We start from the raw sequence: 16,168 nt of genomic DNA, 5'->3' as shown, positions 1-16,168 counted from the left end.
AAAAATTACATTGGTGGTCACTACGAGGGCTCTAAACCGAAAAACTACTTAAAAACTATCAAGAAATCAACAGACTTAGTCAAAAAAAAAAAATTCAAAATCGAATCAACAATTTCAAAACACTTACTAGCAACAATGACAACAACAGGACCTAACGTGTTGGCTTCACTTAACAATCAAAGCACTATCCAAGGTTATCGACCAAGACTCATCGAATTCTATGGGTACGAAGGAGAAGGCTTTCGTCACTTTCAAGAGATATTGGAGTCCTATCTAGCCATTAGCAACACCCAAAATGATGCAAGAAAGCTCATTATACTGAAGTCTCAATTAAGACGCGCTGCCAAAATTTATTTTGAGCGTGTAATCCTGAAGGAACAACCTGATATTAACTACGAACAAGGTATGGAAAAGCTTCGAAAACATTATATTACCCCTGAACTTATTCAAAATTACGAACTTGAATTCAACGAAATGTGTCAAGGAGAACAAGAACATCCACAAATATATCTTGCAAGACTAAGAGAAGCAGCAGATCTTGCTAATATCGATAATGAAGCAGTCATCGAAAGTCGATTTCGCGCTGGCTTACTAAAAGAAATCAAATTATTTTGTATACAATGCAGCTCAAGAACTTTCCAAGACTGGATCAATCATGCTGATGGATGGTGGAATGCACATAGGCCACGAAAGATTGCCATGGTGGACAATCCTTTCATACCTAGAAATGTTAACAATGCACTCATCTATCATGACGACAACACACAGTATTATTGCCACTCTGCCAATAATCACAACATTGAATTAATAGATACTGAGGAACGACCGATTCAATATGTCCCTGTAACTGATCTGCGTACCAATGTAAACTACGAGCACTTGAACAATGCACCAAATGCTGTAACTGGTTCCCATCAGTTGTCAACTATGGACATTGTAGGTAGGCACGGTAGTATACCAGTACGACAACATCATTATACTAGGACAAATGAAGGTCAGACTGTGTATCAAAATTCAACTGAAGACCTAGTTAATCTTATACAACAAACTATTCGAGATGAATTAAACATACCACCCAAATTGCCTTATTCAAATCGAAATTACCAGCGCAATAACAGACCAAGTTATAACAATAGTAGAAATAATATGTATCCATATTATAATAATTACGGTCAATATAATCAAGATAACCGAAGAAATGATCAGTATCAGCATAATCAACCCCAGTCAAGAAGAGATTATTACCAAAATAGCCAATCCTACTCAACACCTCAACAACCTCCACCTCATGCATCTCAATCTAGCCCGTCACCTCAATCACAATCTCTCTCACAGCCGTCAAAAAACTAAATGGGTCGGTTGCTTTTAATCAAAGAAATGGTCAATCGAACACCCAGCAAAACAATAAACCCATTAATCAACAAAATAAACAACATCCTCTTAACGTTATCCTAAACCATAATGAACATGATGATAACGCACAATATAAAGATCTTTACACTGCAGTTAGACCTGAACGTCCGCCTGAAGTACTAAAAGCAACTCCATATCCTAAAACAAAAGCTCCTAGAATTAAAAGAAAACAACCAGAACCTGCCATAGGAAGAACAACCACAACAAGAAGTCATCTAGAAGAAATACCTATAACAACAAACCCCATCATAATCCCTCAGGACACTGCAATGGAAACAGATGCATCAGTAAAAACTACTACACAAGAAAAACAAAAGAAACCTAGAATAAAAAGAACACCACCCAAAATCGATTACCAAATTGGAAAGGATGTATTAGACCAAAAAGCAAATATATCCGTAAGAGATCTCACAACTGTTAGTCCTGCCATGCGAAGACAACTAGTAGGCGAATGTAGACCCAGTCAATCAATAAAATCAAATCCAAATGATCAAACAATGACACTTATAGAAGACGATGATATGGATACGACAGCCGTATATTCTCAAGTTTCTATAGCGAACAAACCAATAAGAGCCTTAATCGATTGTGGAGCAGCCAAAACATGCATATCAAAGAAATTAGCAGATGAACTTGGACTAAAAATAGATGCCTCATCAGAAAGCGTGTTCACCCTTGGAAATGGAACCAAACAACCTGCTCTTGGTGTAATCTATGATGTACCAGTAGAAGTAAAAAGAAACATGATCATACCTTGTACCATCGAAGTACTTCCTATCTGTCCCAATCAGCTCATCATTGGAAACAACTGGTTAAGTAGAGCCAAAGCAAAAATTGATTTCAGCAATTCTTCACTAAAAGTCACCTATAAAGAAAATAAAGCTGAAATGAAAATAACCTATTTACAAAAAGACAAACCGAAAGTAACCAGTTATAAAGAAACGTACCAACAGCCAAAAAGTTTTACAAATCTTAAGAAACATGTGCATTTTGAAGAAAGCACATCTGAAGAAGAGGATGAAGCCGACATTGAATCTGAAAGCTTTAGTAATGAAGAATCTTCCAGTGAAGACCAATCAAACTCTGAAGAAGAAGAACATGAACCAGAAACCCCACTTTTTGTACTAGAAAAGAATAAAACAGAAGAAGTATCAGTAATCGAAAAAGATGATAAGCACATTATCACAGCTTCAACAGATGGCCTAAGAATACAAGCTAATTCGTCAAAAAGAATAACTCTCAAAAAGCCAAGAAACCAATATAAAAATATTTTTTTTAACTTCGAAACAACGAATCCAAAGCTTTTACATGCTCTCGGATACTTTGACACATGTATCAACTTTATAGTCAACAAAAGAAATGTCGAAATCAGAATATACAATCGATCCAAAAAAGACATATTCATAGAACCTTATGAAGAAATCGGAATATTAGAAAAATTCAATACGAAAAATGACTCAATAGTTAAAGCTTATACACTTGATAGAAGACCACAGTTAAATGTTACGGATAAACATCAAATGGTCGAACCTCTAGAAAAGCATTTATTTTCCAAATTAGAAGTTGGAGAAGTTGACAAGAAAATAATTATTGAATTAAGAAGGCTACTCAACAAATACAAAGAAATTTTTGATTGGGAAAACGACGCCATTGGACACACAAAGTTGTTGAAACATAAAATAATCATCGAAGATAATGCCCATCCAATTAGTCATCGCCCATACAGAATTAATCCTATAGAGGCAGAATATCTCCAAAAAGAACTAGATAAATACTGTAAACTTGGTGTTATAGCTCCTTCAAACAGTCCTTGGGCAGCTCCAGTAATATTAGTAAAGAAGAAAAATGGAGATTATCGTATGGTGATTGATTACAGAAAGTTAAACGCCATAACAAAAAAAGATGCATACCCTCTACCTCGTATTGATGATTTACTTGATACACTTGGAAAAGCCAAAATATTCTCAGCTCTAGATATGCGAGCAGGTTTTCATCAAGTTCCCTTAGAACAAGATAGTAAAGAACTTACAGCTTTTACAACTAAGTTTGGCACATATCACTATAATACATTACCGATGGGATTAGTGAATTCACCAGCAACTTTCCAAAGATTAATTGATCTATGCTTCCGCCCTCTTATCAACAAATGCTTAGTAGCTTATATAGATGACCTCAACGTATATTCACTCGATCATCATCAGCATCTAAATCATCTAGAGCAAGTTTTTCAATGTATTCTAGCTGCAAACCTAAAACTTAACCCAGAGAAATGCTTCTTTTTCAAAGATCATCTGAAGTTCTTAGTGTACATGGTAACAAAAGATGGAATACAAACTGACCCAAGCAAAATTGAAAAGATTGTTAATTATCCTATACCAAAATCTATCACTCAAGTACGAGCCTTCTTGGGACTAGCTTCATATTACAGAAGATTCATTAAGAACTTTGCCGCTATAGCACGTCCATTACATGATCAAACTAAAACCTCTAAAAACATTCCATGGACACAAAAGACTACTGATTCATTTGAAAAACTAAAGCAACTACTAACAACTGCACCTGTTTTAGCAAGGCCCGATTTCAATAAACCCTTTTTACTCGTAACCGATGCATCAAAAGCCGGTTTAGGCTGTATCTTGACACAGTTAGACGAGAATGGACATGAACATCCAATTGTATTTGCAAGTAGAGCACTCAAGACAAATGAAGCAAATTATGCTGCAACCAAACTAGAATGTTTAGCCGTAATATGGGCAGTAAAGCAATTTAGACCCTATTTACTTGGACAAAAATTTACTATTATTACCGATCATTCTGCATTAAATGAATTACTTAAAGCAAGCAACCCAACAGGAATTATTGCAAGATGGATAACAATCCTAACCGAATACGAATTCGAGATCAAATACCGTCCGGGAAGAGTCAATGAAAGCGCTGACTTCTTATCAAGATTGGGATATTAGAAGTACCAAACTAGTATTAAAAAAAAAAAAAAAAAGATGAAAAAAGAAAATTTACAGCAACAACAACAATACACACACAAGAATTACAAACCACAAAACTATTCATCGCAACACATATCACATTAAACAATAAGCAACAACTCGAAACAAATCAATACACAAGATCCATAATCATTGTGTCCCCAGAAATAGAAATCTAGTATCACTAAACCTGAAGTTACAAACCCTGTGTCCCCAGAAACGGAAATTAAATATGGAAACAGAAAAAATTCAACAACTAAAACATTATTTGCTCACGCTCAAGATGCCTGATCAAATATCAGATAAAATGCAAAAATACATCAAAAAAGAATCCAAGAATTATACCATCTTTCAAGGTGTACTCTTTAGATACAACACAACAAATGGCGTAATAAGAAAAGTTCTCAATAAGAACGAAGCTCAGGAAATAATTGAAGCTTATCATCAACACCCACTTGGAGGTCACCTTGCCTATAATAATACATTACACAAAGTCGCATCTCGTTTCTACTGGGATGGAATGAATCAGCAAATATTAGAATACGTACAAAAATGTAACAGATGTCAGATGTACGGCAGTAAATCCTTGAATGAAGAACTGTATCCAGTTCCCATATCAACGAAGCCATTTGATCGTATTGCTCTTGATGTTAAACATGTACAAGCCTCAAGGTCTGGCTACAGATATATAATCGCAGCAATCGATTATTTGACTAAATATGTAGAAGCTAAGCCAATGAGATTCCAGACAGCATCAGAAATAGCCATTTTTCTCTACGAAGAAGTTATATGCCGCCATGGATGTCCTACGATTATAGTCTCAGATAATGGAAAGCCCTTTTTGAGCGATTTAATACGAAAAGTCTGTCAAAATTATTCAATTGTACACAAGACTACAACTCCATATAATCCCCAGAGCAATGGTCTCATAGAAAGATTTAATCGAACTCTAGGCCAAATACTACAAAAGCGATCAGAAGATGAAAAGAAGGACTGGGATCTATACTTATCAGCAGCATTATTTGCTTACAGATCTATCAAACAGGCTACAACCAAACAAAGCCCATTCTTCTTAACATATGGCTATGAGCCAAGGACACCTTTTGACATGGAACATCATTTATATGATAAAAAATCACCTAAATTTGAAGCAACCTTGTATCACCGAACTTCTCATCAAATACACAATCTTAATCGTATTAGAGAACAAGCCGCAGCAGCCATAAAAACCACACAAGCAGCACAACGCAAAGCAATTGAAAATAAAATCCTAGATCAACGAAAAGAATTAAAGCCCCCATTCAAACTTGGAGAATTAGTTCTATTATATAAGGACTATTTATCTACATCTTGGTCAGGCAAACTACAGGATAAATGGGAAGGACCTTTTATCATACACCAAATACTTGGAAAAGGCACTTACCACATTAAAAATATGGATGTACAAGATACCCGAATTAGGAGAGTTCATGGAAACCGTCTCAAGTCATACACAATGCCTAATGTTAGTTGGAGAACGGACCACTTGCGAAACGTTACAAGCACTATGGATGTTGAAACAAATGAACTACTTCAGTAAACTAAACATCTTATGATAATCAAAAAAAAAGGGGAAAACGACACAAAACACAAAAAAAAAAACATATATATACCCTATCAATATCCATTATTTTCAAACTTATCAAATCAAAAAAAATATATACAGTAGGTCAAAAAACTGCTGCAAGGAATCCATTTTTCTTGGTTTTTATAGCGCATATCCTGTTACAATGGCACAAACTGCCTCTGTTCCCACATAGTAAATCCTCTACATGCCTTGAGAAATCCGAAAGAGTTTAAGCCCTATTGGATAAGTATTGAAGGAAGTATGAGATGCGCAATTTGAAAATTTGAAAAAATGAAAATTTCAACGGAATGAATTTATTTATTAATATTTGGTTGGTCCTCTTTTTCTATTAATAATCTCTTGAATTCTTTCCGAAATATTATCTACATGTCTTTGACAAAGTTATTTATTGAAGTCAATTCATATTTCCTCAACTCGTTCCCAAAGCACATCCGTGTTCTTTGCTCTCTGTTCGTAATAGTTGAGTTTCAACTTCAATTGATGCCATACGTGCTCGATTGAATTTAAGTCGTGGCTCCGAGTTGGTCAATCGTTAATATAGCTCTCTTGGCTACTACATAACTAGGCCATTGTAAATTATTCCTTGTGCTTTGGGTCATTGCCATGCTAAAAGTAAATGTTGGACCAGTCGATATTGTAGTACTTCATCGTATCACGAAGCGTAGTGTTCAAAATATGCTGGTAAACACCCGAGTACAACTTTCCATCGTAAATCTAGCAAGCATATCCTGGTCCTTCAGAGGTTATACAACACTAGGACATCAATTTGCTAGCTTCATGGTGGATTACAAAATGCAGGTCATGATGTTGAAAAAGGTCACTTGGCCTTTTCCGATAGTGATCATCACCATCAAAGCCCTATACGTTGATCTTGGTTTCATTAAAGTAAACGATTTGTTGTCAGTCAACCATTGCCCAGTCCTGATGCTCCTTTTTCCATTCTAACTGATGCTACGTATGCACGTTTGTCTGAAATGGCTACTTTTTTTCTATCAGAAAATGGAACTCCATTAATTTCAGTACGTTAATTTCTGACTGGTATGAGATATCGTAGCCAAATCCAACTGGCTCCCGGTATACCTCTTTGGAAGTCTTTAGAACCCGTTCAATGACTTTTCTTTTGATTAGCCGCTTTGTCACTTTGGAGACTAATGTAGGTCTATCACCTGTGCTCACTGTCCTACTTCAAAACAACGTTATAAAGTATCTACTAACAGTTGATTCATGTAATCCAGTCTCCTTAGCAATATCATACTTTGATGTGGATCCGGTTAATGTCTGTTTGAGATCGTTTACTTTCTCTTCTGACAGTCATATATGCATGCAATTGGTGAGAGGGTAAAAAAGAGAAATAATTTAAACAAAGGAATATAAGATTTAGAATAAAGAAATTGTAAGCACTCTTAAATACAGATAGCATTCTAATCACGTCAAAAGAGAGAAAAATTGTGATGGCAACCGGTTGGGTTGTATTAAAATTCATTATTTCAAACATATATAAACAAGTAAAAAATACCGGATGTTTAAAATATTACCTTTAGCAGTATCAAATTCCACCAATAAACATTGCCCATATCCGATAATCGACGAATAAATGCACTTTCTATTGAGGTACAAACAGTCAAAGTTTGAGATGGTTTGGTGCAGTACCCATGGACAACCAGCTGTAAAATCTGAATTTTGCAATTCCTTGCAGCAGTTTTTTGACCTACTGTATATACAGTGGGTCAAAAAACTGCACCAACGCAACCCAGTTTTTCTGAAATACAAGTATAGCTCTGTCAGTTTAACAGTAAACATTACGAAACTTGGAACAGAAAGAGTTACTACTGTTACTACTTATTAACGAAAGTTTCCAAGTCCGATTCGGAGTACTGATCTAAAGAGCACTCAGCAAAAAGAGGAGGACGGTTGGTGCAGTTTTTTGACTTTTTTAATATTAGTGGATCCACCCTTCTCTGCTAACACTGCTTGCATTCTGTCGGGCATACTGTCTATATATTTGATGCATTATTCCTTAGTAAACGAATTCCATTCATTTTTGACTCTTTGCCACAGTTCATGGATGCTGGTCGCCCTATTATCATACATGCTCAGCTTTAACTTCAAATGATACCATATATGTTCAATAGGATCAAGGTCTCGACTTTATGATGGCTAATTGTCGATATAAATCATGCCATTAACCTTCATCAATTGTGTTGTAGAATTTCATCGATGTTTAGGATCATTGTCATGCTAAAATACCGACATTTTCCAGCTACGACCATAGTACTCCATAGTGTCTTTTAGACTTGTACCAAGGATTTTTTGGTATACCTCTGAATTCATGGTACCATTATAGATCTGACATGCGTATCCAGGTCCTTCGCTGGCTATACAACCCCATAACATGAGACCACCGCCTCCATGCTTCACAGTAACGTCGATATGGTGAGGCTGTAAATGATCACATTTTCTTTTCTAATAATACTTGCAGCCATCAGAGCCCCAAATGTTGATTTTCGTCTCATCAGAAAAGATGACACGTCGTCAATCATGTACTGTCCAATATTGATGCTTTTTTGCCCATGCTGATCGAGCCTTTTTGTGCTTTTCAGTCAATAATGGCTTTTTCTTTTTGGTCTCAGCATAAATTTCAACTGAATGTAAGACTTTAATTACCGATTGATACGACATAGGGCGCCCCAGCTCCTCCAACTTCATTTGCACGTCCTTGGCAGTCCCCAAACAACCTGTGAGCACTTATCTCTTGATGTATCGGCGTGTTGACTCTGCCACAATGCTCGGTCTACCTCCTCTTTTACGTATTCAATCGTGCATCCACTTATTTGCATACCTATTGACGGTATTTCTATGCACTCCAACCCGTTTCTCAATGACTGAAGGATCAGCACTGTTCTCTAATAATGCTTTGATACTGTTTTGAATATCGGATGGAAGCTTTTTGGGCATTTCTAATGATGGATAGATACTGACGATGTACAATGGGTTTGGGTAAAGCAGGAAAGAAAAAAAACAGAAAAAAATTGCAAAAACTTTATTTGAAGGCTCCCAGTGTGACCAGGTATAAGAAAGATTAGATTAAATCTGCCGGAATAGTCTCAGTCCAGACATATGATATCAAATACCTTTTCATTTTAAAAGTCAAAAAACTGCACCAACCGACCTCCTCTTTTTGCTGAGTGCTCTTTAGATCAGTACTCCGAATCGGACTTGGAAACTTTCGTTAATAAGTAGTAACAGTAGTAACTCTTTCTGTTCCAAGTTTCGTAATGTTTACTGTTAAACTGACAGAGCTATACTTGTATTTCAGAAAAACTGGGTTGCGTTGGTGCAGTTTTTTGACCCACTGTATATAACAACAATGGACTCTGCTGCTCTTAACTGTTTCTCTCTTGCTTCTGACTCGAATTCCGATATGTCAAGAATATCGGATGTTCTGTTCGTAACATGGAGGCGCTCTTATGCTCCAAAGGAAGAGGATTTTCCATCCAAAGACGCTTATCGAAGTGAAATCCATATAAACTACTTTAAGGAACTGTACAAAAATGAAGGATATAATTCATTGATCGTGTGCATTGATGATTTTCTTCGTGAAAATGAATGTAAAGATGATGAAGAAGTCATCTATCTGGTTGAAGGAGACCGTGCTAATACAAGATGGAATTATGCCGTTGATTGTGCCAACAAAATCCAAGATCAAGTTGAAGCCCAACGCATGTCAATCCTAGACGAGCCCATCCCTGACATCAATGTGGTGCCTATATCACCTATCTCCATGATCAAATCCTCTCAAGTTTCAAGCAATGTTATTGACCAAAGCATCATAGATGCATACTTGGAAATGGATTGGGACTTTAATGGCTCCAAACAAGCAATCGAAATGTATAAAATCAAATTTACTAACGCCTTTTTCGATTACCAATGTGTTCTTGATCAAGAAAGAAAACTTGCCCGACAAAAAGAACAATTAATGAAACAATTTGCTGAAGAAGTAAATGAATGGAGTCATTTAAAGTTTGAAAAGCCCACACAAGAACCAGGAAGTATCCAAAGATACCTTACCTCAAAATACAACCAACTAAAATCACTCATACCAAATGGACGAATAAATCCAAACATTATGAGAAGAATCAAAGAAGGAGATCATTGGACCCGCAAATTAAAGAACAATCAAGCGTTCGAGGACGAACTTTTCCCCACCCGGAGGATCTGAAAGATATACCGTCAAGTTTCTTTTAGTACCACGCCAGTTAGAAAATGAACTTTTGCGTAACAACCTATTTGAAAACGGAGTATCAACTCTTTTGCTTGAAAACCAAAAACAACATAAAATTATAAAAACCAAAAACATATAAATACCCTTATATCTTATCCCTATTTTTACTTCACTTCACTTCACTTTACTTTTGAATTTTATATTCTTTTTATATTTTCTTTATTTTATAAAACAATAAATCCATTAAGCGTTCAATTGAAACCCTTTGATCTGTGTTCTATCTTAAATACTGAAGTCCCTTGAAGTCAATAATCTTCATTGTAAACCTATTCCTAAACCTCAAGAGTTTAACCTATTCTAACAAGTTTGATCTACTATTAACAAGATCTGGTGGTCACTATCGACAAAACTTACATACTTAAAAACCTAAACCCGCAAACAAGCAATATATTAAAGAAAATTACGATATACGGTGCGTTGCAAAACCCGGACACAAAAATTAAAAAACCATGCAAATCCCTATAAATCGTCCTCTAGTTGAGCTTTTAATTCGAAAGTTCGCACAAATATAGTGTAACTTATATAGTATTTATGAACCAAATTTGGAGCGGAGAAATTAATGTATGACTGAGTTATGATCTTATGAGCTATTATTTTCAAAATTTATGATTTTTGGATAAAGTTTTTTTTATTTAATATTTGATACTTCCACCTCCAGCTTTGATTACTGCCTTAATACGTTTGGGCATACTTCTGTAGTATGGTTCTACATCATCTGGTGTAAAATAATCCCATTCTTTGCATATACTTTGCCATAGTTCATCAACATTGACAGCACGGTTGTCATGACTGCGTAGCTTATGTTTCAAGTGCCTCCATAGATGCTCTATAGGGTTGAGGCCAGGGCTTTGTGCTGGCCAGTCCTGCAGTAATTGTATCTCTTTTCGATTCATCCATCTCTTGGTATGCTTGGAGGTATGCTTAGGGTCATTGTCATGTTGGAAAATGACGTCCTTATGTTTCCAGTCATAGTAATCGAGCGTATCTTTGTATGTGGTTCCCAATATATTGGTATAGGTTTGCGAGTTCATATTACCATCAAAGATTTGACAGGCATAACCAACCCCTTTTGCTGTCATGCAACCCACATCATCAGGGATCCGCCTCCGTACTTTACTGCCTGTTTTATATGGTGTGGTCTGCTTACTGCTCCATCTTCTTTCCAAGTGTAAGGGTTGCTGTCTGACCCAAAGATGTTTATTTTTGTTTCGTCAGAAAAGATAACCTTCTTCCAGTCATCAACAGTCCAGTTTTGATGCCTCTTGCACCACTTAAGGCGGTTCTTTTGATGCTGGTCACTCAAGAATGGCTTGCTTTTCTTCAGTGTTGTTTTGACAAATAAGAATTATGAGACAAAAACTATAAAAAGACAATAGTTGTGAAACTAAAGATTATATATGACTTTATTAATAAAAAATATTGAGGGTATTTATACTTTGTCGTATTTTCCTTATTAAATACTCAAATGTCGTGTGAGATTACTCAAGATCTCCATGTCATATAATTTAAAACTACCTCTATATAACACTACGTGTTATATAGCCATCAGTACTCATAAACAACTTTAGTAATTTACATTGCGCAACTTCGGTTCTTCAATTATTAATTTTATAAAATCAGACGTAGTTTGTATTTAATGAGCTCTCTCTCCTGTCTTCACTCAATAAAGAGGTTCAAGAGTCTCATCGATTATCAGTTTCCTGTTTACACTTTATTTTTACTTTTAATCGACTACAAACTACCCACCCAATATCACATACTTTTTGAATGTCTGGGTCTTTACCGCTATTTCAATTGATCGGTTAAAAGAATGATATGGAATATAAGGAAGGATAGTGGATAATCAATAGCCGCTGTCTACTTGACGAATCAAGGGACAATGAAGTAATTAAACTATTGATCTAACGATAATTATAGAATAGGATTGAACTGCCGTTGTTGTAATCAGGTTCCGATATAGTCTTTTAGAACGCTGGTAGGACAACAGGGCAAGATTGGCTATTGCAGAATTCTCACGTTTATTAATAGAGATCTGGTTAGACTATAATTCTGTAGTATCCAAGTTTATCCATGAATGTTCACTTTATTAGTTGTGTGGATACAACAAGTGTAGCTTTAAAGCCAAGTTCGTTCATCAGCCTTTTTGCTTGCCATTTGCTCATCGAGCATCCAACTGACTTCAAATAAGAACATACATCAGAAATAGACTTTAAGGCACCAGATCTGAGATTTAAACGAAGTGCATTGGTGCGGAGATTCTGAGTATATTTTGGCCTTCCGCCCTTAGGTCGGATATAGTCTGGTTTTAAGGTAGCTTTAAGCGACGTACAGTACGATCAGAGACCCCAGTTTTTGCAGCAATAGTTGTTGTTGCTTGGTTGTTATGTAGGCAAAGTTTGACGCTGTCAAGTTTACTAGAGCTAATTCTGCAAGGCATTTTAAAAAATTGAGAGTGGGAAAAGTTACGTAGTGAGAAATATTCTTAAAATGTACGAAAACATGGTGAGTTTATATACGTCTTATAGGCTGAGACTAAGGCTACAAGATGATGTAATGTTTATTTCACAATCTGTAATCTCTGTGATGTAATGATGCATAGAAGATGAATAGCCACTTTGACGCAAATGTAATATATTAGTCTATGGCAAACCAAGCTATATATGGCTAGTGTATGACGTCAATTCAAGCAGCAGCTTAGCATAAAATAAATTTCTCTATCTAACGGTAGTTAAATTACGTCAATGCTGCTAATATTCGTCGATTTATCCCATGTAAAGAGTTTTGTGTCCGGGTTTTGCAACGCACTGTATATCCCATCTTTTTGTTGTGTCGCAGTTGGTGTAACTTTTGCTGAAGAAAGGACTCAGTCCTAGGAAGGAGTCAGTCCTAGGAGGGACTCAGTCGTAGGAGGGACCTCAGTCCCTAAAGATAAACAAAAAAAAATTCAAAAATAGAAAAGCACAAAAAAATAATAATCATATAAATATCCCCTCTTATAATTTTACTGAACTTCACTTTTAAAAATATCTTTTATTCAAATAAACATTGAGTTCCTCTTTATCAAAACTCTTTATTTTTATTTTATAACTCAAGCAAGTCAAGTCCTTTGAAGTCAAATTATCTTCATCGTATCACTTTTATATTCTCTTATCAAGAAAACTCTTTATTACTTTTTACTGTTTGATCTACAATACAAGATCTGGTGGTCACTTACTACAAGCAAACCAAATTTATTCATTTAAACACAAGTCTTTGATCTCAAATTCTTTTACACTCTAAAGAAAAGTCAAATTTACTTCTAAACTCTTAAGGCCATAACGAGAAAAACGTTAAAACTACACTGTAACGAGAATGATGAAGGCATCTATAAAATTTTGGACGGTACAACTGACTTTGAAATCGACTTACTTCAGTAATTTAACTGAAATACACTGTAACTTGTTAGTACGTGGGACTTGGCTTGTGTTAAAGTGATGTAGATTTGTTTAATTTGAGGTTTTGTGTTAACTCGTAAGAATAAAAAGACTTTAAAATGTAATAAACGAAGATAAAAAAGAAATAAAAAAGCACCAAAACGATAATTACTTTGAGATACTTTTTATTCGTGATTATATCCAAGTTAAAAGTTATCCTTTTTTCAATCAGGATTTAGGTGGGATATTTATATTCTTTTGAATGATAATTCATGGGGACGATTGAGTTAAATCAATTGGTTCTTTCTTGATGTTTCATTATGGATTGGGGCATTGTCATCATATCTTGTTCCATGGAATCTTATCTTGTATAATTATATTATAAATCGTTGTTCTAAGCTACTAGTGTTGCATTTATAAATAGTCATCCATGGAATCGTTGTTTAAGACGGCACTTGTATTTTGTTCCTGAATGGTTATTGGGTTTGAGTAAACTCGGTTACTAAATAAGTGCAGAAAGACTGAAACCTAATAATGGAGACAACAGGAGCTATTAAGGCACCAATCGGATTATCGATAGGATTATTTCTCAATCATTCGTTTAGATCAATAAAGTTACTATGCAAGAAAAACAATATTCTATTCTGACATACATAGTCTCAATGCAACTTAATACATTGGATCATAAAAGAGATTATGCAAAGACTCATTACTATAACAAGTTGGTATTATATATGCAAGACATTCATTACTCTTTATGATATAATTCATCGTCAGATCTTTATGATTCAACTATGCTAGTGTTGGAGATGTTTGGTTTATAGCATAATTTATTATTTTATTATGTCTACCTATAACATAAAATTCAACGAGACTGAAAAAAGTTCTATTTTATTTAATATTGTAATATCTGGTATTTATATTCTTTTCACGGAGGCTTAATTAATTATAACGGCAGATCTAGTGTGAATAAATTTTAATGTAAAGATCTGTTCCAGGTTATGCAAGTGGGCTGTTTTATAATTATTTCTTAAGTAGATTTGTTTTTATGTCGCATTGGATCCGGAGTTATATTAAAAACTTGCATTGAGTTAAAGGAGTGGAATTAGTTATGACCGAATAATAGAGAAAAGACTGTAATAAATCTTTGTAAAGCATTCACTACTCTGATTTCTTATAAATTGAATATGAATCATGTTTAAAGTATGTTGGGATACGACAGGTTTGAAGTCTTGAATGGCTTGATTTTAGGTAACTTGATTGAACGTTTAACAGTTCTTTTGATAGAGTAAATTGTATTTGAGTAGTGACCACCAGATCTTATTAGATCAATAAGGTTAAGTGTGAGATTGTTTTATAAAAGATAAAACAAAAGGGGTCTTTCTTGATTCGTGATAACTTGGTTATCAGATCAAAAAGAGTAGGTAAAAATAAAAAGAAAAGAAAAGGTTATTGTGACCCAATAAGAAAAGATTGCTTTTTAAGCGCAAGAAGATTTGATTTATTGGGTTGGATAATGTTATTGTCATGTTTTGACATGTCAATAAGATAACAGTCTTATCATTCTAAGCTAAATCTTTACAAATGAGTTTGAATAAGAATAGATCCTGATAATTACCAACTGCCCTGAACAGCCAAGTTTCACTTTCATCTCAACAGTTGATTATTTACATCAGTTTATAAAATTTTTCTTATACATGTGTCGTGTTTGGTCATTAATGATGTCTTTATTTATTATTTTATTATTGATCTCAGTCCAGCCTACGTCAGACTATACAATTAATAGTCAGACGATATAATCCAGGGTTCATTCTAAATTATTAGTTCCTCTCCTTTTTTTACTCAATAAATAGTAGTTGTTAGCTATTGACTTCCTACTGTTTTTAGATCATAAGTACCAAATATCTCATTTTTTTCAATAAGCCACTCCAGCTGTTGTAGAACAGTAACTGATTGTAGTTGACATTAATAAATATAAGTCTTAATACAAGATCATAATTAAAATAAAATAAAATACAAGTTTATTTAAATAAGATCATACAATCAATTCCAATTAAACATGTTCTAAAAGAATATGTATTGTATTCATGAGAGTTCTTTGATAAGAAGATGTATCAACTAAAATAACCAAATCCAATCCAATGTCAGGAATATTGCTAATCTTTCACATAATTGAAATAACGCGTAAAATAACGTTATTCAATTCAGTGAGGAATTCCCAGAATAAAAGATTATCTATGACAGACATACAAAAGAACAAATGAAAAGTTGTCATAATCATAATTAGAGATGACACTTGCTAAAGTACCTGAATATTAGAAGAACGATCACAATAGAAGATATCAAGCCACTCACTCAATAAGATATAAATACCTGCCTTCAATTAGAATAATTTTTACTTTAAAACTTAAACTGAAATAAAGATCAGTCTCAGAAAGTACCCAAACTG

General features: G+C 34.7%; 5 protein-coding genes across 5 annotated transcripts; 4 read left to right on the top strand and 1 right to left on the bottom strand.

The window, feature by feature from the left end:
* Positions 1-135: 135 nt before the first annotated feature.
* On the top strand, positions 136-1,030 carry RO3G_05277 (uncharacterized protein; the record flags this gene model as incomplete). Its single annotated transcript, XM_067659867.1, has 2 exons — positions 136-940; positions 984-1,030. The coding sequence occupies 2 exons, from the start codon at positions 136-138 to the stop codon at positions 1,028-1,030; spliced, it is 852 nt and encodes a 283-aa protein (XP_067515968.1).
* Positions 1,031-2,933: 1,903 nt separating this feature from the next.
* Positions 2,934-4,376, top strand: RO3G_05276 (uncharacterized protein; the record flags this gene model as incomplete). The annotated part of the gene is made up of 2 exons (XM_067659866.1): positions 2,934-3,429; positions 3,580-4,376. The coding sequence occupies 2 exons, from the start codon at positions 2,934-2,936 to the stop codon at positions 4,374-4,376; spliced, it is 1,293 nt and encodes a 430-aa protein (XP_067515967.1).
* A 304-nt stretch (positions 4,377-4,680) lies between these two features.
* Positions 4,681-6,196, top strand: RO3G_05275 (uncharacterized protein; the record flags this gene model as incomplete). The annotated part of the gene is made up of 2 exons (XM_067659865.1): positions 4,681-5,972; positions 6,151-6,196. The coding sequence occupies 2 exons, from the start codon at positions 4,681-4,683 to the stop codon at positions 6,194-6,196; spliced, it is 1,338 nt and encodes a 445-aa protein (XP_067515966.1).
* Positions 6,197-9,391: 3,195 nt separating this feature from the next.
* Positions 9,392-10,243, top strand: RO3G_05274 (uncharacterized protein; the record flags this gene model as incomplete). Its single annotated transcript, XM_067659864.1, has 1 exon — positions 9,392-10,243. The coding sequence occupies one exon, from the start codon at positions 9,392-9,394 to the stop codon at positions 10,241-10,243; it is 852 nt and encodes a 283-aa protein (XP_067515965.1).
* Positions 10,244-10,938: 695 nt separating this feature from the next.
* RO3G_05273 (uncharacterized protein) lies at positions 10,939-11,385 on the bottom strand (the record flags this gene model as incomplete). Its single annotated transcript, XM_067659863.1, has 1 exon — positions 10,939-11,385. One exon carries the CDS (start codon positions 11,383-11,385, stop codon positions 10,939-10,941), a length of 447 nt encoding a protein of 148 aa, XP_067515964.1.
* Between the last annotated feature and the right edge of the window lie 4,783 nt (positions 11,386-16,168).

This window comes from Rhizopus delemar, genomic scaffold (assembly GCF_000149305.1).
Source record: "Rhizopus delemar RA 99-880 supercont3.3 genomic scaffold, whole genome shotgun sequence".
Taxonomy (NCBI): domain Eukaryota; kingdom Fungi; phylum Mucoromycota; class Mucoromycetes; order Mucorales; family Rhizopodaceae; genus Rhizopus; species Rhizopus delemar.
This window is presented reverse-complemented; position numbering and strand designations above follow the sequence as displayed.